A 24,545-nucleotide genomic window follows, 5' to 3' on the forward strand; every position below is an offset into this window, starting at 1 on the left:
GCCAAGATGCCTCTTGCATTCTCAAACGTATATAACATACGTCCGATTGAGCTGGACACCTGGAACATATCTACTTGTCAAAACTTGTTACAAGAGTATTTTTCTAACCTTTTGTTTTCTACTTGTACTTGAGGTACTTTTGGAATAAATCAACTTCCACTTGTAATTGAGTGAAAATTTATGGTGCCAGTTCTGCTTCTACTTCCACTCGAATAGTCATGCAGATTACTTTACCATACCTCCTAGAATGTTGTTGTGACCTATGATGCTCAGAGTAGACGTGGGAATATCGTGATATGGGATACCGTTCGTTTGATTTAAATTTTTATATGCGTGGATATATCAGTGAATTGATTAGTGGAATATAGCCTTCTCTATTCACCCTCATCATCTTAATTGCAGCATTGTTGGGTCTAAACGAATCAGTTCAAATTTACAACAACACGCCAACCAGCTTCTTAGTGAACTGGACCAAAATCGAGGCGGATGTCGATCACAAAGTCACAGTTCTCGACCAAAGTGGGAGGATTCTCCGTGAAACGACGGAAGCAGGCAATACGGCCTACTTCTCTGGACTTCTGAGTGGAACTCTATTCAATGTCACGGTCATGTACATTGACAATCTTGGTAACAATGCATCGATATCTGGGCATGGAAAAACGAGTAAGATATTTCAGGATACTGTGGGCGGCATGGTCTGCAGTATCCAACCGACCTACTGAAATTGGTGCTTTTCATTCAAATTAATAATCCTTAGTTTGATTCATATCTCCGGGTACATGCAGATCCGTTACTCGGTTACCACTCGATTCGACTTTGAATTTATGCGTGATTCGCGTGATTTTATGTCACTATCGATGTTTTGAATAATAATATGGGTAACCCCGCATACAAAAATGAATATTAGAAAGAAACGTCATTCATTCATAGAAATGAGTGTAATTTTATTCGAAATTATTTAAGAACGGTAATAGTGTCACCTAATGTTGCTGCTTTTAGTCTAAGGGTGTGCAGCGCCGTTTCAAGGCGCAAAAGGTATGATAAATATCGATATATTACATGTCACTAATGTTGCAGAATTTTAAGTAGTGACAGATTACCGGAGCATCGGTAGGCCTATATACGCTATGCATGCGACACATTTCCCAAATCTAGAAATTTTAGCGATTGCAAACGCTATTTAAATTAAATCAAAATTGTAGCTCATTTATTTCTAATACAGACACATGTAACACGTGTCTTTCTTTAGCGCCTACGTATCCAAGTGGGCTTGCTGTATCAAGTGTGGAGCAGACGAAAGTGGTGGTTTCATGGGAAGAAGTAGCTGGTGCTATAGAATACAGGGTAAGTCTCGGCATCTTGTGTGGGGGTTAGATAAGACCCAGATAGAGCCTATTCATCAACTTGATGCAATGCAAATGCGTCAATCTTACCCACAACACTTGACTATGGAGGAGTGCTACCTCGATCGTATTTTCCACCATTATTTATTCTCAATCGTTTAAATTTCATTTACAAATTAATCGATTATACAGCGTTTCAGAATTTGAGTATTGATGGTGCGTCTACAAAACGTGACCTCAAAATGTTATCTTGGTCTAATTTCAAGGTTGCGTGGGGACGACGAACGATGACACCAAAAAGTCTCACAGCAACAATTGATTCCTTAATACCTGGGACGCAATACAACGTGTCAATCGCAGCGAAGTTCAGTATTAGCGTGAGAGCTTGGACTACAAATCCAAAACCAGTTTCCTTCGCGACAGGTTGGATGAAATGTCTTCGTGCGTCTGACTCAGATTTAGCGTAATGATATATGATATATTGTTGCAGCACCCGCAAATGTAACGGTCACGCCAGTAACTGTAATCAGTACAACTACGGTGGACCTATCGTGGAATATCGTCAGGAGCGCTGAGAAATATGAAGTCACTCTGACCCCATCTACCGGTGGTAATATCATCCGCACCAACTTTACAACAAGCAATGATAGTATTCGAAATCTGATCCCCGGTACTTATTACAATGGATCTATAACTGCATACAGCCCTTCCGGAAAAAGTTTTCCAACTGAATTCGACTTCGCTACAAGTAAATTGAAGAATATTAATTACGTTGATTTACGCTCAACCGTTTCTATCGAATTTCAATTCAGAGTTGTTAAGCGATGCCCACAATGTCAGAGTAATAGAAACTACCGTAAATTCGGTAACAGTAGGATGGACACACGTTAGCGCTGCAACTCATATCTTTGTGGTCGCCAATAAATCAAGCGATGGATCTGTGATATCTGAAGAGGAGGTGTTACTCCACGACACGCAAAAGACACTGAGTGGTCTCTCGGGCGGAACTAGATACTACATTGTGGTAATTGCAACGAGCAATGCGGGCGCAAACCACAGTTTTGGTGTTATACAAACACAAACTGGTAAGAATATCCGAATGCAACAGTAACATTAAAATGTGCGACATCTTTTAGTAGGGATATACGCAGTACAATTTATTGCTGGCATAATTGATTGCGCGAATGCTGAGTGGATGTATAATTGTATATATTAAGGATTTAGTCGGCAGTCCTAATGGGCTATATAAAGCAGTCGTGTCGAACATACAGTTCGCGGATGCGGTGCGCGATGGCATGCTGAAGAAATGTAGTATTAGGGTATATTTCAGTCAAAAGTTAGGATTTTGAATGTGAAATAATTCCAAGTAAATAATCTCTCGTGATAACGAATACGAAGCATGTTCAGAAATGCCACATTGTAATAGCCAGACTGGCAATCTTGCGTCTTTAATCTTGTCACCGTTCGTCATTAGTTGGCAGGGCTGTAACAAACTCTCAAGGTTCCGAGTCACAAGGACAAGACCATTTCACTTTTGTAGTTTTGGCATATGTCTAGTCGAGTCATTTTAAATTCACCACCGTGTCAAGCCAGAGTCTAAGTCAAGGAGAAACGGGTCGAGTGCGAGTCACAGTACTGCGACAAGAATCCTAGTCTAAGTCATAGTGTTACTTGTTCATATCGAGTTCAAGGCAGTTTCAAATCACTCATGTTGAACTCTTGAATGATAGCGAAGGCATCGCATTCCTATACTATAACCATTTTTCTCACTTATGAAGTGTTTATTCAAACAGATAAAACATGTCTGGGCCTGTTTTCAAGCTTCGGCCCTGATGCACCAGACGTGAATCTTATCATATACTTGCCTCAAGTCATGTGGCTTGGTAGAGTCATGCGCAATGACTTAAGTACATTTGTGGATGCCTAGTTAAGTTATACCGTCGTGATCGTTACTATGGTGGACAATTCTATTTTCTGAATCCGACCAACAACCCTATTTGAGTTTGAGATGCCTGAAGCTAGAGGTTGTAATTTCAGATATAAACACTAGGGGCTGCAACATCCTGTCCTATAGTAAAGCAAATACTGTAAATACTGTGAAACGTACCTATAGCTCGGCTCTTAGTTACGTAGGCCTATCATTAAGGACGCGTTTCTCATCTCAAATAGGCATATCAACCGCACAGAATTAAACTAACCGCAAAAACACTCAAATTTCAGAAATAGCTCCAGCAAGGAATATACAGATCCAATCTCTTACGAATAGCAGTTTCGCTTTGACTTGGGACACAACCGAGGGCACTATTTATTACTCTGTGACCGTGAAAGAATCTGACTTATCCAATTCACAGGCGAGTATTTTCGAGAATCTTCAGCAGAATATCGTACTCACGTCGATGAAATGTCATCCATATTTCATAGAGCAAGTCTGTAATTGCTCCGCCAAGCGAATTCACCGGATTGAGACCAGGGACGGCGTACGTGGTGTCCGTGGTAGCCGTGTACGAGACTGGACAAGCGGAAAATGCGAGAGGACCCGATCTGTGGACGTGTGAGTTGGTTTCTGCTCGTGACTGTTTAGTTCAGTGTTTCTCAAGCTTTTTTATATGGCGACACCCTCTGAAACTGAAAAAAATAGTTCGTGACTCCAAGTACGCCGAGCTCAAGATTTGGGAAGCTGATGACAATAAAGGCCGTCAACCTACCTCATATCACTGGTCAACGCCAGATTATGATGGCGGTGACTAAAACAGATTATCAGTTTCGGCCAAGCCACAATATCACTGCCCCATCTCCGTGATGACCTTGTCCTAATCACCGTAGTGGAAGCTGGCATTGTACCAGTACCGAAGACCCCAGTTCGATTCCAGGCAGCATCACCTTCCGGAGTGTGTAAGATGTTTCTAGAGCAGGCTACTCAGCTTAGGTCGGAGATCACAAGGTTGGATTATAGATAAAGTCGATTATCGTGTTCAGCAGGATTAGGGAAAGCGGTTGATCGCAGCGCATAAAGTTAGGTTTATTCTCATGATTTAACAAACCGTAACAAATTATAGATAATAATTATCTATAAAAACTGCGTACACTGCGTTACATTCCTACGCGCAAACATTTCCGATGATGACCGTGAGGATTGTCTCCTATGTAATGGCTTCGCTAAACAAATAAACAATCAACGAACTATGAACCCACCATTACAGAGTGATATGTCGATCAATATTCTATAATCCATCTTTTTGCTGTAAATTACAGTACTAATTAGTGATTACGCACGACTTTCATTTCGCGATGATGATAATCCTACCTATTTCACAGACGCAGTATATTTATCAGCAGTCTGCCATTCAACAAATTGACAAATGACAGCCAAAACCGCGTGTACGCATTATGATGCAATAGATAACACCACTCAATTGAAAAGTCGAGGCACCTCGAGTAATCATCGCGAGTAACCTTTTCCAACTTTATGCGTCGCGATTAGCAGTCACACGATTAGCAGTCTTCCGCATCAGCTATCTTTATTATGATGTTCGCCTGAAATGTGTCCCAATTAGGAGTTTTTAATCACATGATTAGCATTCTCCTCGATCAGCTAACCTTATAATCCCCCCCATAACTACAGCGTAAGAGATCATGATGAAACACAATTAAATCGGGCATTAGGTTAAGGTAAATGTGAGATTATAAGTGGGCGCACTTATTCTAAGCATCCCCTTGTGCTTGTACCCCATCTGTCCGTTGCATTGCATTGTGTCTTCTGTATCTAGAGCGGATAAAAATAAAAGAACCTCTCATCTTACCGATCATATTATTATAGCATGCCAAATGCTACTCAGAAATTGGATATACTTAACTTTTGTGATATGTCGACGGCAACCCCCTTTAGCTCAGTTGATCGCGCACCGCCGAACAGTCCCATCGGCCCCCCATTGAGAACCACTGGTATAGTTGGTAAATGGGCAGCGATATGTCAACTCTGTCTCGTTACAATAACGTTTTCAGTACCTGCCGACGTCAGAAATGTATCCGTTTGGGCCGTGACCGAGAGCACGTTCCAGGTACTCTGGTTCACTGCGGCTGAACCGAACGTCTCGTACAATGTCAGTCTGCTGCGATTGGCGAATGGCCAGACTGAGAAAGAGTATGAGGACGCATCATCTGGACAAGACTTTGCAGGCGCCGAACCCGGTATAAAATACAGAGTGTCAGTTACGGCGCGAAATCCTTCAGGATACAGTCACGCCACGACTTGGAGCGAGATGTTTGCAACGGGTGAGTTGTCTCCGTTTCTCATAGGGGGTCAGTAACAAAGTACTCCCATTTTTCTGTAGTACTCAAGTGGATTTTGCCTACTGGAACTACCTGCATATTGGTCATCTTATTGACTAGTTCCACTTCTACTGTACAGTTTTTTTAGACATCAGTTTTAGGAGTCAAATTGTCACAACGTGACGAAATAGTCCTGTGTTACTGCAATTGAACAAATATTCGAATATTACAACTATTTGTGTAAGTCACGAAAATGAATTTAATTTCGAAAAAAGGAACGCCCGATTAGTTTCTGAACGTAGAGGCTTCCTTCACCTCATCTACTCCTCGAAACGACTTACTTGGGTATAGCTTTCGGGCCTTAATTTCTATTTCCGTTTGAAGTAACTTCTACCTGTCTTCGAAATCGATACTTGTAGTTATAATTGAATATAAATTGACAGCGGTATACACCCACTACATTCAAGTAACAACTCTGACTATTTTGATACTTAATTTCTATTTCTTCTCAGAGTTGGCAACACCGAAAGTGCGTACAGAGTCGGTTTCGAAGCATACAATTCGTATTCTCTGGGATGAAGTGCTGGGAGCTTCCGAATATCGGTATGAATGCAGCAATAAACTCGGTGTCGAGATGAAGACAACCGACACGAAGACGACCGGCACTCAAGCTTCCATCGCCAATCTGCAACCTAGCACCAAATATGACTGCTCTGTCACCGCTTACTCGGAAGAACTCGTGGAAAGCGAACCCGGCGAGATATCTGTCACGACAAGTATGTGTGCCTACTGCCTATAAATGTCGACTGTTCACGGGTATTTCTCTCCGTCTTGTTCATAAATTATCGTATAGTCAGATTTGCTACTCGAATGTGTAATTTTAAATACTAGTTTTGATCAATGGATCGCTTACTTTTAGCAGCGAATCTGAGATGGCTACTTGCGAATTGTCAATACGGATCTTTGCGGCCAATGCAAAATGCCTACAGAACTTATTAAGTTTAAGTAAATAGTCTAAAACAGTGGATCTCAACCTTTTTGACGTCGCGGACCAGCAACAATTCAAAACATACCTTGTGGGCCGGTGAGCCTCAGAAAATTTAAATTAATCGGTAATTTAATTACAATACACGTATTCAGCTCAAATGTAATATTGGAAACTTCTTTCTGATATTGTATATTTATATGTGGGTCTATTGCAGTTTCTGCAAGGCCAACGTTGCAAAGTCCTTTTAAAGACCACCAACTTGATTATGACTGTTTGGCATCCTTTGAAAGAAATGTGTGTTAGCTACTGCCTCTATGATAGGCTACTGCCAAGTGTGGCTTAATTGCAACTTCGGAATTTATTAATGATTTTCGTATAAAATTCTCTGTGGCTTTCACATATAAACTTCTCTGAAACGAGTTGCAGGCTACTTTTCTACAGTTTCGTACTACACTTGCACCATTGTGAAGAATATTAGAACTATAGCGCTGTCACGACAACATGCAGGACAATACGTTCCAAACTTCAAAATTAATTTAAAACTTGATGCTATATTTATCTGGTGAAGCGTCCCACTTGTATTTTTAAATTGAGATACAACAGTCTAATATATTTGGCGGATATGATTGCATTTATTACAAAAATCAAATGAAAACAAACATGTTTAAAACAAGGCTCTAATTTAAAACATGTTTGTCATTGTTCTTTGTTTTGTTTTTTAAGCCATGAACTCACAAATATTCAGTTGTGACGTCATAATGGGTTGGCATTGACAATTGAAAATATAGGGTAAGTATAGCTCCTTGGACGAAATATCCGTACTACAACTGTTAAACCGACTATTTTGAGGGTTCAAACCATCCCATATCGATACACGTCTTCTAAATCGGGTGGATATTGTCCGTGGGCTCATACAACATGTTTTTAGAAAGCATATACACAATTATGGCATAATTTCACAACCTGGAAAAAACGCAATTTTGTTTTTATAAAGGCATTTGTTTAAAACACTGTTTAAACATGTTTTAAACGAAGTGTTTAAAACACCGTTTATTTTAAAAACAATGGTATTGGCGGACCAGCAGGAAACGTGCCACGTACTGGCAGCGGCCCGCTGGCCAGTGGTTGGGAACCATTGGGCTAAAAAACATGACCAATGACTAAGCACTGCATGTGGGCACTATAGGACAAAGTAGCTGTTCGGAACTGACCACATCTGGTATTGTTTCAATTCAAAAATCACGAAGAGTACAAAATAATCACGAACACCGTGAGAACTAGCTATCGGTGTCGAAATCGGAAGACAACGTGGTCATGGAGTAGGGTGATGACTAGAACGATTTTTTTAACCTAAAAACGGAAGATTTTTTCGGTTTTTAGGTTTTTTTACAATTTTAACATAATGTTAGAATTGTACTATTTATCTTCATTTCTGGTTGGAACTGTCCGTCCTAACGAAGTACTTTGAACTGAAAAAAACTTATTTTAACGAAATCTTGCCCCATGAAGAATTCCAGTAGTTTGATCACCTATTGCGTTAGAAATAATTCAAATTTGTTGTAGTACAACGAAAGATACTTTCCTGTACATTCGTAGGTAGAAAGTGTCTGTCCTTACTAAGTAGCTTGCCGATAATGGCGAAAGAACGTAATACAGAGCAGTTGTTGGCTGACAACACTTAAGTTGTGCGTACACTGCTGGTGACATACCGTGTTGCTTCATTCTGATAATGGTGTCTACATCACAATTTTTCATCATGCGCTTCTTGATATAAAAACCATGCAATGTCTACGCAGTCTTGCTAGGATATTGCGGTACGTTGAGCATTACACCATGTCAACCTAAATATTTCATTTTATTGTTTATGATTCACAATGAGCAGACAATGGGCCGTCTGCAACGGTAGGCCTAGAACAGTGGTCGGGAACCTTTTTGGACTGAAGAGCCCTATTGACCCAATATTTTCAAATTTAAATCCTAAAGAGTCATAAATGCCAATCAACTATTACGTCACAATTAAAATTTCGTGACGTAGGCTATTGGCAGAACTAACACATTGAATTTGTAGTGTGCGCCATATTCTCTCGTCTCACATTCCTAGGTGGGGCCAAACATGGTCACTATAGCAGTACATACATTGAAACCTGCAATGAATATTGGTATTTTGTATTTATGTTCATGAACGACCAGATTTTGAACATTTTTACTCCTAAAATCAAGAAATTTTCAATTTATTTTTCAAAAATAAAGCGCGAATGGAATTTATATTCACTGATATTAATCGAATGTAATAGTCGCACTGATTCCGAATAGCTAAATATTTATCGACTTTTCCAGTATTCGGCTAGCAAAACGTTACATTGTAACGGCGGTATACTAGAAAACTACTTACAAATCAAGAACATTGATAGTTACGGCGTTGTCTTTCATTTGAATTACTATATTTGAATGCCACTTCCAAGGCAGTTGTTCATTTCTCGGCGTAGATCAAGAAAACAATGTGTTTTACAAAGGATCGCCATGTCTGCTATTGTCTTTGATCAATCCAAAATTTCGAGGCGCGCGATGTCGGTTAGATCGAATTCGCGAGTGAAGTAGTCGCCGCCGCAATAGCAACTTGAAAATTTGAGGATTCTGAAAATGGGGATACGAGACCCTAACCCTGGATAACCCCACTGTCTCGGCCTCTCAAATACATGTTTTAGGCTGCCACGAGAATAATTATTCGGGACGTAATGAAAATTTAATAACAAGTTGCTGCAATATTGATAAATTTATTAAAAAATTAAAACTTTGTTAAAGAGCCATATATGGCTCGCGAGTTATAGGTTCCCGACCACTGGCCTAGAAAGTAGGTTGCAAGCTGTAAAATGTCAAATGATATGTTCAGCGACAATGCGACAGTGCGAAATCTACGATACAAACGAAATGCAGGTTGCAAAAAAATGTTGACTTTGTAAACAATGTTGACATTTTTTTGACCTAACGCTACAAGTTTGACAAAATTTTGACAAAATCTCCAAGCGACGCGGTGTTGAGGCAAGCTAGTGATATGACGAGCGTTGAAACAGCAATATCCACTTACAGTGAAAAGCCCATGCCAGAGCAAGGTATGCTTCAACGGTGGCACTTGCGTTGAACGAGAAGAAAGTTACCAATGCGTGTGCTCACCACCGTACGTTCCGCCAGACTGCAGTACAGGTACCCTTACTCAAGTAAATCTTATTTAGTTACCTTTATTTACCACCATGGATCTTCTAAAGAAGACTGGTGTACTCAGTACGGGATCAAAGACACGTGCAAAGAGAACTCGAAGTGCATTAACGACCACACGTTACAGCGCGGCGTGTGTCAATGCGACGCCGGCTTCCGGGGTAACGCCACGATAGGATGCGTCCGTAAGAAATATTGATTTGCAAAGATTGCATGATTACTGATGAAGACAATATTCGTTTCAAGGATATTGCATCGGAAGTGACATTTGGCACGAAGACGGAACATTTTACTTTGAATTATCGGACGTTGGAACCACCGCCTATGCGGCGAACGATACCTGTCGTTAGTATCAATACTTCTAAGTTTATGGGATTATCGTACATATATATCATAATGGTGTATCACCAGAACATGGCGATTTACCCACGTTCTCTATATAAGTCGATGTCGACGTGTTGCCTCTATAGCTCCCTAGCCAGGTCTGAAATATGTTTATGGCCTATAAGATAATGCTTCACATTCGGGAAATTCCAACTGCATTTTTATATCAGTGTTGGGATGACTGAAGTCAACTTTTTCACATGACTTGACTAGAATCGAGTCGCTTCGCAAAAATGACTTCGACGTATAGGGAATGAGGATTGACTCGTGACACGAGGCGCCGTTTTCGATTAATTTTATGTCATCAAGTAATAATAATCGGTGTCCACTAAACCGCTGAATTCTCTGGTGTTATCTGTGAGAGCGACCATTCATGCAGTTAATTGGCGAATGCATGTGAGTGCAACCAGATTTTACTTAGCCTCCACTGTGCTATCGCACTTTGATTGACCGCAAAGTGATCACAATTTACGTTGGCGAAAACTATAGTAGCAAATTATCGACATGCCTCTGTTCCATAGACGGCTCACATTGCTCAGTACTTACGAAGCTCTTGTATGATTTGAATCGAACGAATATGGTTCATACGTTTATAGCAATCGTCGTGGCGCAGGGTTAAAGTCATCTTATGGACGAGTAGGTACCACTAGGTGGGTTGGGTACAGCAATAATATAACTTTGTTAACACTATATGAGGTTTCGGATTCTATCCTCGTGTGACTCGAAGGTTGTTCCATCACTGATTTATATATTCCTTACTTTTCTTCGTTTCCAGCCGATGGCCGCTCCAAAGCTACAGCTGTGTGCAAATTCACCGATGCGGGGGTCGCAGAGTTTGTGGATTTAACCTTCGTGTCTTGCGACAAAACTATCCTCGGGACCATCATAATCGTAAGCGTCCAGAGCGCATGTTTTCAGCTGAATGTAAAGTCACGTCGCTTTGCAGGCGGAGGATCGACAGGAAACAACTTCGGATGACTTAGAGAAAGATACCGCTACAATTCAACTTCTGACATCCAACAGCAACGCCAAAGTAGCCGAAGCGGAGGTGGAAGAAATTTCACATTTTGTGGAGGACGTCAGCAAGACCGCGGACGAAAAGAGGGTTAGTTTGTGTCATTTCCCGAAATTATGCGCATTCGTTCAATGGTAGCCCCATTTAAAACATTGCAGAGCTTGATTACGGTATGACCGTGTCTCTGCACTGGCTATAAGATCGCGAGTGGGTGGGTGTTTGATTCATTGACTATTCGAAGCCGTTTCAACTCATTCCCGTCTTTTCATTGTATCGCAAGGTTGCGGTGTCCTGAATCGACGAAATTGTAGTGACACTCAACTGAAGATATGCCTTAAATGACAACATAACTTACATTCCACCCCAGAGCGAAATAATATACCCGGATAAGTAAAGAGTAATTTCCAGGGTTGCAATGACTCGAGTCATGACTCAGTTCGAGTCACGATTTTCTGATGACTCGTCTTGACTCGAGTCATTTTCTCAAAATACGGAAATGACTCGACTCGACTCGAGTCAATCTGTGTATTGACTCGACTTATACTCGAGTCATTGCGCATGACTCGAACCAAGTCATATGACTCGAGATTGTGACGTCGAAGATCGACTACATTTCATTGTAATTTCGAAGAATAGCAAAATAATCGCACCATTGGGATTTCGTCTATTTGGTCCTGGTACTTGAAAACGCGACCAGAAACTGCTAAAATTGAGGAAAATTAGTATATTACGAATCCAAACCCTTCAATATCACCGAACAGAGTATAAAAAGTGGATTTACGAGACTTTAACTGGGTACTGAGCAGTCAACACAATGACTTGGACTCGGACTCGAATCATAATACTATGACTCGGACTCGACCCTCTACTCGATGACTTGGACTCGGACTTGACTAGGTCAAGTCATGACAGGATATTCTTGAGATCTCCGTAACACATGAAAACGCTGTAATCAATGTGGTCGATAATGACGGCGTGTTCTTGATTTACATATTGGTCTGACCAGAACAACGCATTGCAAGGCATATCCTGTCGCAGAGAGGCTCCTGTACTGTTTATACTCTGAAGGGCGGAGCCAAAAAATCAAATCAGCTTATCTCCACGCACCGAATTCATAACAAAATAAGCTGGTGCCTTCATGATCCTATCACACACGAATCCCCCTGTAAACAATCGTCACCGATGGGCAATGGGTATGCCACATTCAGTCTTCATGTTACGCGTTGACATATGATAGGTTAACTCTACCAACATCGTCACCGCGAGAAATTTTTTAAAATTATTTCAAATCATAGAAGGTGCGAGTGAATTTATCTCTCTCACTCTCTCTTTGTGTGTGTGACGTTAAAATTTCAACTGTATAGCATTTGCCAACACCGACACGGACAAACGGATATGCCCTTCGTCTCCGGTATGTCTGTATGCTTCGTGAGTTTAGCGTATACATCGCCGGTAATAATCGTTAGCTAGCTATTAAACTAGTGAGTTCAAAGTCTGTAGATACGAACCGATTGCATGACGTAAGGGAGAAAATGGTATCTTGTTTGTGACTGAGCATATACAACCGATATCAGATTCGGATAGTGTCGTGTGTGGCGTCTTTATAAGCCGACTAAATTTTCTCGCAATTCAGCGATGAAATGAGACGTACGTCAACGATTATGCTGGTTAGTCTTGCATTATTTTGTCACTAATAATGAATGTGTTGCTCTATTGTAGTGTTTCTTAACCTTATCGCCAGCAACCCCAAGGGGCGCTTTGGATTTTGAAGGATTACCAGTGAACCCGTCCCTCGGTGAACCCGTCCCGTGAACCCGTCCATCGGTGAACCCGTCCCTCGGTGAACCCGGCCCTCGGGAAATTTTGTATTCACCGGCAACCCTAATATCCCACCTCCGGCAACCCTAATATCCCACCTCCGGCAACCCTAATATCCCACCCCCGGCAACCCTAATATCCCACCTCCGGCAACCCTAATATCCCACCCCCGGCAACCCTAATATCCCACCCCCGGCCACCCTATTATCCCACCCCCGGCCACCCTAATATCCCACCTCCGGCAACCCTAATATCCTACCCCCGGCAACCCTAATATCCCACCCCCGGCAACCCTAATATCCCCCCTCCCCCAACCCTAACCCTAATATCCCCCTCCCCCATCCCTAATATCCCCCCTCCCCCAACCCTAATATCCCACCTCCGGCAACCCTAATATCCCCCCTCCCCCATCCCTAATATCCCCCCTCCCCCAACCCTAATATCCCACCTCCGGCAACCCTAATACCCTAACCCTAACCCTAATATCCCACCTCCCCCAACCCTAGTATCCTACCCGAACCCAATGTCCCACTCCCCGAACCCTAATGTCTCCCTCCCCCCTACCCTACCCAACCCTAACACCCCACCTCAACCTACAGTTGCAATAACGAGCAGACCACGCGTGGTTGATATGTGAGCAATAACAATCGTTGGGATATATTTTTCATCTGAACAAGTCACACACAATATACAATGCGATAAGACCCAATGCGATGTCATGAACAGATACGAGGATGTTGAACGTCGCACGTCCGCCCCTCGCCAAGTCAATTCATCAATGAGCCGACCACGCAATCGTGATCACGTGATCTGATCACTCCGTCTCTGCGTGATCTACGCATGCCCTGACCACCTTACAAGATCGACAAATCAGTTGATAATAACATTATTAGTTTAACAATTCATATTAATACTTGTTAATACACTTAATTTCAAAATTTCCCGAGGGCGGAATTCACCGAGGGCCGAGTTCATCGAGGGCCGGGTTCACCGAGGGACGGGTTCACCGAGGGACGGGTTCACTGGCAACCTTTTGAAGGAGGTGGAAACGCTCAGGGGGCGATATGAGGTCGCTGGGCTCAGGGGGCGGTATGGGGGCGCTGAAGAAAAATGACGTCGCAGTAGAGGGTGCAGTAGGGACATAGTACAACAACAGTTCTCTATATCCCTGAGTTTTCATTGCAAATTATCATTCGACAAAATCTGTCCAATCTCGAAGTTTTTCGTCGCGCTACGTGCGAAATATATGCCAGTCTTGTTTGCAACATGTTGCCATGTATGCAGCGGTTTATTATAATTCGTCCGAATTAAAAATTCGTAGATGTCCAAACTATGGCGAATGCGGACCGCAATAAAGTTTGATAAAGTACAGTCAAATTTGACCTGTTTTTGACCGGTCGGGTTGCCACTGACGAAAAATAAATTACCAAGTCCGCTAGCTATGGACTTGAGTTGAATCGATGAATTTGGTACGGTATGTTTTCACGTTAGCTCATATGTTGGCTTAAAAAGTTAAACAATTTCACTATATAGCGGTCTTGTGCTGAATTCGGCTTGACGTTATCCTGATTAGTAGCAATTTGATCGAGAGGCTAACGTGGACCCAACGAAATCGTCTCGTGAGCCTCACTTTATCAGGGGGTGTAATAGCTACGGAAGGCATTTATACATACACCTAGCCAAAGGTGGTCAGTTACGAAGTACTTCTACTTTTTCGAAGTACTCAAGTAGTTTCCCTCCACTTCTGGTACTTACTCTAGATCTTTTTTTTGCTACTTCTACTTCGTAATATTTTGTGCACTACTTACTTACTTTTCGCTATTTTCAGTTTGTCAAGTAGAAGTAGTTTGTTCACCCAATAAGAAAGATACCCGAAATAACTTCGGGGCTGTTTTCACGTAGTACGAACATCTAATTTTCATAAAAGTCATGTAATACCCAGAACTGTTGTCGCGCTTCACGCACAATAGATATGGAGGGGTAAATATGTTTTAACGAAAGTATAGCTGAATATAACTTAGATACCGGGTTGCGTGGTTCCGTTCACACCGCATTGTCGCCTATACCAAATATTTTATCACAGTAAGTATGGCCCCATAACGTTTGACCCGACCGTTTCACAATCTAGCAATTACCTGTTATACCTAGCAGCCCATGACGTGACCTAATCTGGAAAAGTGGACTTTCACTTTTTTTAGCGTTAGACCTGTTTTAGCAGACTACCTTTGAAACTTTCTGGACAAAAGACATGAAGTATATTTGTCGCTTTTTAGAAGTAGTATTTGTATTTTTCTTTCAATTACGAGTATTATACGTTGAGTCCTAATTATAGTTTCAGTTCTTTTGTCGGGAGAACGTACATGTTGAAGTATAGAAGCAAGTGTAGTAATGCCTCATATGTTCCGAAAATAAAGCTATACACTACATGACATTTTTACGGTCTGCCATATTTTGAATTAAAGTATACTAGTCGCGCAAATTGTTAAAGCCGTATCCGACACAACTTCTCCGTATTGCTTTTCGACTACACTAGGGGCCTTATAATATGGGGGAGGGCTATTTTCTAAAACGAGGTGTTCGAGTAAACAAAGAATTAGCAACGCATTTCCATATCAATACTTTCATTTACATCCCATGACGTGGACGACTGCTTATTCTGTCAAAAATTGACACCTCCTGGGATGCATAAATATGAATCAAGCTCTCTGCACCTTCCGCATAGCTCCACTCGCAGCTTTTGATAGTCCATGCGAACGAATCACGATCGTTTTCTCAACTACTTACTTTAGTAGATTTAAAGTCAGTCAATTCTACTTCTACTTCAAATAGTTCTATGTTGCTTTTGTAAGAAGTACTTCTACTCGGACTTGAGTGGATTTTTTCATCGTTACTTCTACTTCTACTTGAGTAGCTTTCTTGACTACTTTGACCACCTCTGCACCTAGCTTGAAATCCGCCAAAGAACATACAATTGTAAAGAACTAACTTAACAGTTCTATACCATAAAGATCTAAAAACCTTGTGAACCCAGTGCATCTTCCGATACAATGCCAAAGCCAGATTTCCCCTTAAAAAATTAGGCCAAGTTCCCCCCTAAAAATTTCAAAATTCCCCCCAAGGGGGGAATCCCCCTCGGTTGGGAACCACTGCCTTAACGCAATACATCTGATATGAAGGAAAAAATAACACTTTCTTATTAATAATTTACCACGTGATCGTCCTACGATTTCTCGGTAACTTACTTCGTACTTCTATATTCTCTCATTATTGCATGTTGAATACTAAGTATATAAACTGATTTCCATGGTTTCAAGATATGAGACTCTTTTACGCTACCTACGACAATGACGGATGGTGCCCCGAGGGAGTCTCATAATCTCAAGGTCGTGTGTTCGATCCTCACTTCGGGCATGCAGGAGATGAACGGATTTGTTGTCCCTGAAGTACAATGGTAGCTAGCCAGATATTATGGGATGAGCTGTACCAGCAACTTGACCAGCGTCCTCTGCTGTCCTGGTAGCGAATTCTCAATCCACAGATACACTCAATACAGTTTATTCAGATACAGGACTCGACTAGAAGTCAAGTCCTCGATTCGGATTCGAATCTCTCATATAGTCAGTTTTGCTCACCCCTATACTTACAGTCTTAAAGGCGGCACTCAAATCGTTACCGGCTATGTACATTGTACAATTGTACACTGTATGTAGCACATCGTTATGCGTCTTTGTAAATCGCGATCCTGTGCGTCTACAGGTTTCAACCGATATTCTCGGGAATGTGTTGAAAGTCGTTGACAATTTGATACGGTCTGATTCACTCTCACTTACCGGAACCCCGACTGCCGCTGCGACGGCCGCACCAGGTGACAGCGGGCCCAGTACTACCCCAACTACGACCACACCTGTATTGTCAGCGAAGGAACAAGAAAAACAAGTCAAAAGGCGAATATTACAGTCCTTGAACAATTTGGCGAATAGCGTGGAAATTCCCGAGGATGAGACGTCGGTCAATTTTACGACAGCGTCTATGCTGGTGACGGTAAGTGTGAGACCAAGAGTCAGGTTGAAAAGGACAGAATCTATATTCAAACCGTCATGAACTGCTGTAACATGGGTAATATATTGGAGTCAAATAGACGTCCTGAATGCGTTGTTGGTCATTGGCCGTAGTATAGATCTTTGCGTTGCCCAAGTAGCAGTACTGCTGTGAAATTTTAACGAACATATATTAGTTCTCTCCGAGACCAAGCTGTTTTAGAAATAAGGCATAGTATCCACAAGCCTCGCTCGTTCAATAACTGACTTGCTACATAAACAATCACACATCGCTGCCAACTCCCAAAACGCCAATAACGGCTGAAACGATGTGTGGTTGGACAAAGGTTTTCTGCCCTGGTGTTACCAGACGTCTTTTCCCTATTGGCTATACGGCCCATTGGTAAAATTTTAAAACAGGATGCCTTTCCTGTCCGTATGCCGAGAAAAATCAAATCCTCGCGTCGTTTTCCGAATCAGTAGGATTAGGTTCGGCAGTTCTAACGCATTCCAAGCAAGTCTGGTATAAACATTGATCTTTCTGCTTAGGTTACGAAGATTCCCGCGAACAAGCCCGCTGTGTTCTCGCCAGTTTATGCGGATGTCAATCTTCACAATCGCACTCAACGTAGTTCACGACCCGTCAACATATCGATACCGACTGCTGCGTTGGAAAAGGCTAAAGACGACAAAGGATTGTCAAGAGTGTCCTTCTTCCTGTACTTGGACAGCACTTTATTCCCGTCGGACGACTATAGTCCCGGCCTGGTGAGTTTACATGTACTCTGCATATGACTATGCTCTCGAAACATCATGACTCAAAACTCTAATCACCGTTCTGACAACCACGCTTATACCATATCGCAAATGTCATTTATGATAGTTCTCGTATGTTTCATTGCTATTGTCGATACAGATTGTTGCGGCCAACGTCGGCAATGATGACGTGTCTATCATGAACTTGACAGAACCTATTGAGATGGATTTCTCAGGCGAAAAGAAGAAGCCCGGGCAGAAATACGGAACGGGATTCAACGTACGTATGCCCATTGCCTCTACTAATTGGAATATATCGTCGGAGAGGAATTGAACCGCACACTGATATTCCTCACACGCTTCGTAGATAAGCTTAGCTGCAGCCCATTAGAGGTCGTGTTTAGACCTACCGCCGTAACAGCTATGGGGTACGGGCTTAATGCCTTTGGCTGAATCCATGAGAATTCCATGCGATGAGCGAAGTGCTATAAGTCCGCATAATTAGTGGAATCGGCGAGTATTGTCGGAGCCTGGTGCGTTGAGATCATTGATCATAATAGTGGAAACCTTAGCAATATACTAGCATAACAAGTCGTTATAGGATAGGTGCGTGGATCAAACTACGATCCCCATTACCAGTCTGTTATCATGTCGCGCACAGATTTACCCCTCAGCCTATTGTGAAAGCCTTGGCGCTCAGCGTTTCCGGGATATCATGGTGGGCGACTTATAAAGCCTTACCGGACTCTTTCTGCGCCTTCCTTGTCCAGCGGTATGGTATGCATAATTGCATATTCCCATGACATGTGTAGCTGTGTATGTATGTATAGTATATCATGCATCGTTACGTGACATGAGTCGGTGTATATGCCGCCGAAACATCAAGGACTACGTTGCTTGGTGTATATATAGAAAATCGAAAAATGCGAGCGGATAAAACCACAATCTCCACATAGATTGGTTTGTAATACGCGCCAAAAGGAAATAAAACAGCGGTCGATAGTTAATAACCCCGCTCTTCCGCTTGGTTGCGTACAGCTTTACCTACGTTTATAAACTACAAAAGGATATTCAAAGAGCTTCTTGGAGGTACAGAACTTCAATATACAATTGAATAGTATATTCATGTTGAAATGAACCCGAACAGTGTTTTAAACAAAAGCCTTTAAAAAAAAAAGCAAAACTGTATTTTTTAAGTTATAAAATTATGCAATAATTGTGTAAATACTTTCCAAAAATCATGTTTTATGAGCCTACGGACAATTACCATCCGATATGGCCGACGCATGTCAATATGAGATGGTTGAAACCCTCAAAATAGTCGGTTCAACAGCTATAGTACATATATTTCGTCAAAGGAGTTATATTTACCCTAGATTTTCAATTGTCAATGTCAATCCACTATGACATCACAATTGAACATTTGTGACGTCATGACCTAAAAAAAACAAAAAAAATGTTTGTTTTAAATTGATTTTTGTTTTAAATGCAATCCTAGAAAAAATATTGTATATCAACGATCGCATCACAAAATATGACGTCACCAGCATTAAATCTCAAATAGGAGAGCGTTCAATGTACTATTTTAATGTATTATTTTAAGATGGTACACTAACTCCTTTTGTAGACAAAGCTTGGTCTGATGTATTTTGATAAAGGTCGACTCTTTGACACACAGATGCAAGTGAGACCAGCCCCATCCGATGACGCGAAATCTGTCGTCTCGATAATTTTTCGCCCAAGTAGTATTATCCAACAGATGTTTGCCAATGGCAGAATTTATGGCCGTTCAATGTTCAGCATCAAGCTTGAACGGATATTGAGAGGATATTGCAGTGTGCGGTGACGGGGGGGGGGGGGGGGGGCAACGAAAATCACACCGGATACATGGCCTTGTTTTGTTTTGCTATCTCCGTGCCTGCGCTACAGTTCTCTCGTTTTTCGAACTTTGTATTTACTCTGTGTGACGTCATAATTACCGATACTGATTGTTGTTAAACGTAGTTATTTGAATGCTCGCATTATTTCTGACGGTATCACCTGATGAGTGTCAGCCGAAAAGCTTCGGTAATAAATATGAATTTATTATTCCATTATATATTCAATTTTGCAGAGAACGAGGGATTGCTTCAGATGTGGGTATTGGAATGTTAGTGAAAGCGAGTGGCGCTACGATGGTTGTGAATGGGTCGTGGACAGCGAGGATCAGTTAACCAGATGCCAGTGTAATCATCTAACCAACTTTGCTTTACTTGTGGTAAGTCTACACTCCATGCACCTACACTCCTTCAGATTGACTTTCATCGCGTATGGAGGCTTAGGCCGAGTATATCTTCGCATCGCACCGCAAAAGAATTATGGTTGTGATTATGCTTTGACTAAGCTTGAATATACCGACGTATAACCGCGATAAAATCAACCATAGTAAATATCATTATGCATATATATCACGGCCAATCTTTCCGTCAAGTAATACGAGTGACGTCGCCCAGTAATAGTATCGAGCTCCAATCGCTCTTTCTTGGTGCAATAGTGTAAGGGTGCGATGTAGACGTAAAATGTAAATATGGGTAGGCAGAAAGACTTCTTTTGTTACAGGCAACGAATGACTTGGAACCCAACGTGCCTCTGGAAACGGCCAGCGTCATCGGATTGTCGCTTTCAATGCTCGGTCTATTTCTCACCATTATCATCCACGCAATCAAAGAGTACGTGGCATGTCCGGAATAAGTTTTTGAAACCCATGCTATAACATAATTATATTTTGTAACTACAGAATATGACAGTAATTGAATTAAATGAGTACACGTAGCCTACGTGTATTTTGGTTGACCTGGAAACCTTCAGCCTGAGCCGATACTGCGTACGAGGCACAGCTCATGCCATCAGACCCGGAATATGGTCACATAACAATTACGTTGTGTTCTCATTTTCCCAACTTCATTTCGGACAATTTATTTTCACAGTCAACGCAATCAACTTACGCAATCAATCTACAGATATATAGGCTACTCATAAATTTACCAGTTTGGCTCAGAGTATTATGGACACTGGACAGCGGGTGGTTTATCAGCGTCAAGCTCCGAAATACTTTGTGGCAGCTTATTGTTACTTCATTTCAGGGACATCAGAAAAAGACGTCCCACACAGATATTATTCCACATTTGCACCAACCTACTGATATCCAACATCGTCTTTGTTGCTGGGATCGAAAGAAATGAGAATAAAAGCACTTGTATTTTGATCGCGATTCTTATGCATTACTTCTACCTGACTACCTGGAGTTGGATGGCCGTGTATTCGTACGACATGTACAGGTCGCTGGTCATGGTAAGCCGTTTCCAATGTGAAGCTGTTACAGTACCTGTACAACGTTGTCACAATGCTGAACTCGTTCAATAGGTATTCGGAGCGAGCATGTCGCGCTATATGACCAAGTGCACGCTATTCGGATACGGGGTGCCGTTACTGATAACGGTACTCGACGTTGGAATAGCGGTTGGCTATGTGGACAAGATAACTCCACCGAACATTCATGTTCAAGGTATGTAAGCTTGCGATGGCGATCGATACCGTAACCAACTGTACCTTTTTGCGGCCAATCGTTTTCTGAGACCTTTTATTTGTATCCGTGCGTTTATATAAGATATACTCGATGACGCAGGTGAAGAGTATTCAAATGCAATTCCATGGCCGTATTCGTGTTTTTTCGCATCAAAACATGCCTCGTAACCAAAGCTGTCCATTGGTGACAGTGTCCAATAACGTGGTCCTTTCACTTTTTCGAGGTAGCAAGTAGATGTTGCCTACTTAACTGCTCAAGAGGTTACGTTTTTAGACTATTGTCATGCGTCTTCTCCGTTTTCTTTTATGGGCAGAACTAATTAACTTTAACACTTTGGATTTTTTAAAGTTGAAAGTGGTGCTGAGAGATGTTTGTATAAATTTCAGGATGGTATAACACCTCCGCGCAATTGCCACTATATCACGGTACCTGAATATATTTCTGAAATAAACCTATTCGTACTATCATTTGTTATTATGCGGTACACCATCAGCGAACACAAGTCTGTATTCACATTCACACCCGTGTCCCCCGCGTTATATACGGCTGTGAATATACACCCCTAGGTGCACGAAACCACAACCTATACCTCAGACTTACACCACAGAATTTACGTAGAGTACTTTTCATATCCTCATTTCTACTTCGATTTGACGTAGTTTTGGCATGTCATAGAAATGGCTACTTTCAATTGTAACTGAGTAGAAGTTTACGGCGTAACTTGTATATGAGTACCTATGCTGACTAATCGATCACCTCTATGTAATAATGATCTGTGCGAATGCATAGGCTTCCGGGCGATATGCAATGATGTGGGTTTTAATGATGGTTGAATTTCAGCCGATAACTATCACAGACTGGACAACGTGTCATGCCGCAAATCAGCCTACGTTGCGGAAAACATCTGCTGGATCCAAAACTACTCTCTTTCCATGGGCTTCCTCGTTCCCGTCGCTATTATGCTTGCGTTCAATGTCTTCGTATATAGCATGGTGTTGAGAACCCTATACAGAAGAGGGAAATCGGTAATTACTTCGTGCATCGCCAAGATCGTTAACTTGAAGTAGTATTTTAATCAGCAATGTTGCAATTCGAGTCTGCACATATATCCTCTATCAAATTATTGTCAAATTACGCAATTTAATATATGTTTCATGATTCATAATCTCGACAATTGTCTGCTAGAGCGGGGTCAAATTCTAGTTGCAAGCATTGTCACATTATAACGACGGTGACTTTGCATTGCAGCCATTATCAGGTATATGTGATTATGCGCTAACCGGGGACTACGTAGGCCCCGCGCTGACCTTATATATAGCAGATGTCGGCAGCCGTCCATAGCACGATTTCGTGATTAAAAATTACTGCTCACGTATAGTAGTAACATATTGTAACGGACAACACATTCATATTCGTAATTTATTCACTATAAGTTTTTCAACTGACCCTCGTCGGTAGTGGCCGTCAGTATAATACGGAGATTGCAATTCGAAATGTAAAGATGAAATAGGTAGAATGGTATAACAGCAACAACGAGAGAATTCACAAAACGAGTGCGTTAAGCAAAAATGCAATTTGTGCAATGCAAATTAGCTATAATATAGCCAGAGACGCAACACTAATGAAATACACGGAGAGAATAGAGTCGGTCCTTTTGCCGACAAAGAATCGGTTGCTCGAGTTTTATTATAGGCGATTCGAGAACCTTGAAATGGAATAGTAATATAGTTACTCGCATCGGAATATTGCGAAATCGCAATACACTACAGTTAAAGATCGCATGATTACATATGCAGCTGCGCGATCAACGATTAATGTTGTGTGTGTGTGTGTGGGTGAGGGGGGGGTTGTGCTCAGAACAAAGATGAATTCAAAACAAATATTTTTAAAACAAGTTCCATGATAAAACGTCTTTTCTTTCTTTCTAAGTCATGACATCATGAATATTAAATTGTGACGTCATGGTGGATTGATATTCTCAATTGAAAATATAAGGTAAATTTAGCTCTTTTGACGAAATAGGCTTCCTAACTCAGTCATATACTGACTAAAAATATCTTTAACCAGGACTACATCATCTTGCAGCATTTTTAAGTCGGCTGTCATCATCATCTGAACATTAATTCCATACCAATGACGTACTATAGCTGTTGAACGGACTATTTCGAGGGTTCAAACCATCCCATATCGTATACCTCGGCTATATCGGGTGGTAATCGTCGTCCGGATGATCTTAAAACATGTTTTTGGAAAGTCTTTACACAATTATGGCATAATTGTACAACTGGAAAGAACACAATTTTGTTTCTTTAAAGAGGCCGCTGTATAAAACAATGGGTTTTAAACAACCATTTGTCTTAAATGCAACCCTGATATTGATAGTGAACCCCTCAAACTATGAAACTCATTTGTATCGTTTCAGGTGAAATCGTCAGCAAAGAAGACAAGTGTGAAAGAAAAGTTTTTTATAAGCGTGACCCTGATCGCAAGTACCGGTATTGCCTGGGTGTTCGGATATTTAATGCTTCTTTCGAAAGATCCAACCTATCTCACCGCTATGAGTTGGATTTTTGCCATTTTAAACACTATTCAGGTTAGTGCAGTGGTTCCCAACGTGGGCCATTTTGAGAAAGAAGGGGCGAAAATACCAAAAGTAGGCTACGGGGGGGGGGCGATGGGGCCGAAAATGTTAGAACGTCCATGCAGTGAGATATATCTAATTACCATGACCAGAAAATGCAGGCGAAGACGTCTTATTCTGCATATGGCGTGAAAAACGGTCAACTCAACAGAAAGTAAACGCGGAAACCGATTTTTCGAGCACCTACCACCTCGAAAAAATGGCATTCTTAGTAAATTCACAAGCGATCAGAATTAGGTGAATAAATTTTTCGATTATATGTTCTCTTTTACGAATCTGTAGATATGGGAGGGGGAAAAATTCGAGACGAGATTGATAAGGGGGTGACGAGTCGAAAAAGGTTTAAACCACTGGGTGAGTGAGTCGTCGTTCTCTGTTTCACACCACGTCGAATGTATATCAGGGCCGTAACTGCCGCACCCCTTGCCAACAATTCCGAGACCGCAAGCTCGACGGGCGAACTATAGGCGTATCAAATTTATCAATAAGTCTTGTGTTCGCCGTCGCCTATCCGAC

The 24,545-nt window shown here is 41.6% G+C and overlaps 1 protein-coding gene and 1 long non-coding RNA gene across 8 annotated transcripts in view; one reads left to right on the forward strand and one right to left on the reverse strand.

Moving 5' to 3' along the window:
- Positions 1 to 24,545, forward strand: part of LOC145441974 (uncharacterized) — a 128,389-nt gene that overhangs the window by 101,462 nt on the left and 2,382 nt on the right. For 6 of the 7 annotated variants that reach the window (XM_080319936.1, XM_080319934.1, XM_080319933.1 and 3 more), the window contains 20 exons: positions 403 to 663; positions 1,250 to 1,344; positions 1,610 to 1,766; positions 1,834 to 2,091; positions 2,156 to 2,428; positions 6,125 to 6,388; positions 9,688 to 9,801; positions 9,864 to 9,998; positions 10,060 to 10,158; positions 10,973 to 11,088; positions 11,144 to 11,302; positions 16,787 to 17,071; positions 17,617 to 17,835; positions 17,984 to 18,103; positions 19,937 to 20,080; positions 20,422 to 20,531; positions 20,946 to 21,153; positions 21,226 to 21,367; positions 22,229 to 22,413; positions 23,811 to 23,981. In XM_080319936.1, the coding sequence (XP_080176062.1) occupies positions 403 to 663; positions 1,250 to 1,344; positions 1,610 to 1,766; positions 1,834 to 2,091; positions 2,156 to 2,428; positions 6,125 to 6,388; positions 9,688 to 9,801; positions 9,864 to 9,998; positions 10,060 to 10,158; positions 10,973 to 11,088; positions 11,144 to 11,302; positions 16,787 to 17,071; positions 17,617 to 17,835; positions 17,984 to 18,103; positions 19,937 to 20,080; positions 20,422 to 20,531; positions 20,946 to 21,153; positions 21,226 to 21,367; positions 22,229 to 22,413; positions 23,811 to 23,981 (3,515 nt within the window). The remainder of the gene's footprint in view (positions 1 to 402; positions 664 to 1,249; positions 1,345 to 1,609; positions 1,767 to 1,833; positions 2,092 to 2,155; positions 2,429 to 6,124; positions 6,389 to 9,687; positions 9,802 to 9,863; positions 9,999 to 10,059; positions 10,159 to 10,972; positions 11,089 to 11,143; positions 11,303 to 16,786; positions 17,072 to 17,616; positions 17,836 to 17,983; positions 18,104 to 19,936; positions 20,081 to 20,421; positions 20,532 to 20,945; positions 21,154 to 21,225; positions 21,368 to 22,228; positions 22,414 to 23,810; positions 23,982 to 24,545) is intronic. The other variant, XM_080319931.1, reaches the window with a different exon arrangement.
- LOC145441977 (uncharacterized) lies at positions 3,939 to 4,439 on the reverse strand. The gene is made up of 2 exons (XR_013915925.1): positions 4,049 to 4,439; positions 3,939 to 3,968 (listed from the first exon to the last, which is right to left on the reverse strand). It is a non-coding gene; the product is annotated as an uncharacterized LOC145441977 (long non-coding RNA).

This window comes from Botryllus schlosseri, chromosome 6 (assembly GCF_051294905.1).
Source record: "Botryllus schlosseri isolate E-star chromosome 6, Bs_hap1, whole genome shotgun sequence".
Lineage (NCBI taxonomy): Eukaryota > Metazoa > Chordata > Ascidiacea > Stolidobranchia > Styelidae > Botryllus > Botryllus schlosseri.